The sequence below is a fragment of the Palaemon carinicauda genome, chromosome 23 (genome assembly GCF_036898095.1).
Source record: "Palaemon carinicauda isolate YSFRI2023 chromosome 23, ASM3689809v2, whole genome shotgun sequence".
In the NCBI taxonomy this organism is placed as follows: Eukaryota; Metazoa; Arthropoda; class Malacostraca; order Decapoda; family Palaemonidae; genus Palaemon; species Palaemon carinicauda.
The window spans coordinates 45,993,178-45,996,479 of NC_090747.1; the positions used below are offsets into that span (position 1 = coordinate 45,993,178).

The following is a 3,302-nucleotide window of genomic DNA, read 5'->3' on the forward strand; positions in this document are numbered from 1 at the left end:
CGGCGTGCACCAGAGGCATGTGGTCTGTATGAATGAGGAAGGACGTACCTCTAAGGAATGGCGAAAGTGATGAACAGCCAAGTGCACTGCCAGCGATTCACGATCGAAGGTAGAATAACCTGATTCTGCCTTGGACAGTTTTGTGCTGAAGAAGGCCAAAGGGCGGGGCGACCTATTGACCACCTATTCGAGTACTGCACCAATAGCGACTTTGCTTACTTCACTGGCATCGGTGGAAAGAAGTAGAGGGGCGTGTGGGATGGGAAAAGTGAGAGCAGTAGCAGTTGATAGGGCATTCTTTGCATTGCAGAAGGCCGCATTTTGAAGGGACCCCACTTCAGGTTTTTTGGCTTGCCCTTGAGGGAGGCATGAGTAGCGGCAATGGCTGGCTGAAAACGGTGATAATAGTTGATCATCCTCCAGAATTCCTGCAGAGCTTTGACAGTCGAGGGCGTGGGGAAGTTCTGAACAGGTGCTACCTTCTCAGGGAGAGGATGGACTTCTTCAGGAGGGATGTGGTGCCCTAAGAATGACACTTCGTTGGCGCCAAAGGTACAATTGTCGTACCAGATTACAAGGCCCTTTGGTTGCAGGCGGTCTAGTATGATGCACAGGTGACGGAGGTGTTCCTCTTTTGAGGAGGAGAACACAAGTATGTCGTCCACAAAACATACACAGAAGTGGATGTCCCCTAAGATGCTATCCATGAGACATTGAAAAGTGGCCTCAGCATTACGAAGGCCAAAACAGGAGTAATTGAAGGCCAAGACTATCCCCGAATTAAGGGGAATGCAGTGGGTTCAGGTGAGTAAATTGAATAAGGATATATTAATTGAAAGTATTCTGTCTTCTAGAGATGACAAAGGGCCACAACTGCGTGATGAATTAGCCAAAATATCGTCTAAACTAGCACAGTAGAGACAAGAGATGACTTCACCAAACAGTGCAATAAATTGTAAGATCTAATCTCTGCAGGTCCAAATAGAACAGCAAGCCAAAGTAGCAAAACAACAGCAACTATTTTTAGAAACAATTGACTGAACGGAGCGAGAAACGAAGCTTGTATTTCTTGGGGTCTCGGATGAGGGGGAAGATTTTTCAGGTGCGTTAACCGATGAAGAAAAGGTTAGAAGGGTGTGGAATGTCATTGGTGAAGACGTCACAATTCGAGCATGTTGGAGACTTGCTAAACGAGTAACAAATAGCTGCAGGAAACGGCAAATCCTTGTTGAACTTGATGTGAAGGGTGTTCGTGATCGCTTATTGAGTAAGACTAAGAAATTGAAAGAAGTTGGAGACCCTTTCGAACGGATTTTTGTAAGGAAGGAAGTTCATCCCGCTGTGCGTAATGAATGGAGGAGATTAAAGGAGGTTGAAATGGCAGAGAGCAATAGACATGAAAATGTTGGATGTATCATTAGATTAGATTTGAAATAAAGAAAGGTATACTGCAATGAGGTAACTATTGACCATTGGAATGCACATCCTTTTTAATTAAGACCAAAAATACCTAAACTTAAGATAGCTTCATGGAATGTCAACGGAGCAGGAACTATATTAGAGAAAAATTCAGGATATAACTTTTTGTACCAGTTTGATGTGACAGGTCTAAACGAAATAAAAACTGATCTGCCCATCTCATAGCCTCGATATGTGTCCTACAAGAGTGCCATTGGTGGCAGTACACATAGGGGTGGAACAGTTCTACTGATAAGGCGCCCATTGCAGATTGGGGTGATTAGTGTTCACACGAGTATTGAAGGTCAGGTGAGGGTATGCCTGTTCTGTTCACCAGACATCATGTTTGGATTCATATATATTCCTCCATCAGATTCACAGTATTATAGCAGAGCACTTATTAGCGCAATACAGGAACACGCCAAGACTGCAGGTTTTAGTACGAAATTTGTGATACTTGGTGACATGAACACACGTTTTGGTGCTTCCATTCGTAATTTCATTACTTGTATTGATGATCTTAGTGTGCATGGCTGTACGTATCCAGTTATAAATGATCCGGTTGTAGTTCCCAATGATAATGCATATGCTATTTCTGCGGTATGTGCTGAGTTAAAGTTGAAAATAATAAACAACCTCAAGAGTGAAGATCAGCATTTTAGGAGCAATATTACTTATGGAAGTGGATATGAGGGAAAATCAGAATTGGACATATGTATATCGTCACCAAGTTTGATTAACCATTCAAGTAATCTTAATGTATGGCAAGATGTTTTTTTACCTTCAGATCATGCCCCGATTTCTTTGACTTTACATCCTTCAATAAATAATATGTATGCCTTGTATTGACGTGCTACATATCTAGGAGATCATGCCACTATATATACTAATACATCTAATGATACCATTATTAAAAGAATTATAGACCGGGAGCCAGCAGTGGTTTGGGTAGCTGAAAAGCAAACCAATTTTCTTAGTCATAGTGATGTTGTATGTACATCACTGTTTATGAAAACTGAAGTCTGCCGGGGATCTGGTGGTGGGTGTGGCCCTCAGCGGTATGAAAGTGATATGGAAAAATGGACCTAGATCAGCTGGAAAGTGAACCACTTGATAATGGTGTTGAAATGTCCCTCATACTTTCAGGAACTGGGAATAGGTACTGACAGACTTTTTGTGTGGCGGCGTGACCCTGACAGACTTACGTAACTGCCACGTCAAAATTGACCTAGATCAGCTGAAAAGCGAACCGAATGAAACTTGTTGTGAAATCATCAGTACTACCCCAGGTATAGTGAATGACCACTGACAGACAGTTTCTGTGGTGGGGTACCCCTGACAGACATGCCCAAATGACCAGACCCCATAAATGACCTAGATCAGCTGATAAGCGAACCAAATGAAACTTTTTGTAAAATCATCAGTACCACTCCAGGTATAGTGAATGACCACTGACAGACAGTTTCTGTGGTGGGGTAACCCTGACAGACATGCCCAAATGACCAGACCCCATAAGTGACCTAGATCAGCTGAAAAGCGAACCAAATAAAACTTGTTGTAAAATTATCAGTACCACTCCAGGTATAGTGAATGACCACTGACAGTTTCTGTGGTGGGGTACCCCTGACAGACATGCCAAAATGACCATACCCCATAAGAGACCTAGATCAGCTGAAAAGCGAATCAAATGAAACTTATTGTAAAATTATCAGTACCACTCCAGGTATAGTGATTGACAATCAATCTTTCAATGTGCTTTAAAACATTAAATCTGTTTCAGGTTCAAAGTAATTGAAGAAACGGACCAAGACAAATCTCCTTCCCAGGAGGAAGATCTATTGGAA

At 42.3% G+C, this 3,302-nt stretch overlaps 1 protein-coding gene across 1 annotated transcript in view; it reads right to left on the minus strand.

Annotated features, from left to right (window-relative positions):
• The window catches only part of LOC137617562 (uncharacterized), a 3,083-nt gene extending 1,094 nt beyond the window's left edge, over positions 1 to 1,989 (minus strand). Inside the window, exon 1 of the mRNA XM_068347571.1 lies at positions 1,965 to 1,989. Within this exon, the coding sequence (XP_068203672.1) occupies positions 1,965 to 1,989 (25 nt within the window). The remainder of the gene's footprint in view (positions 1 to 1,964) is intronic.
• Positions 1,990 to 3,302: the final 1,313 nt, after the last annotated feature.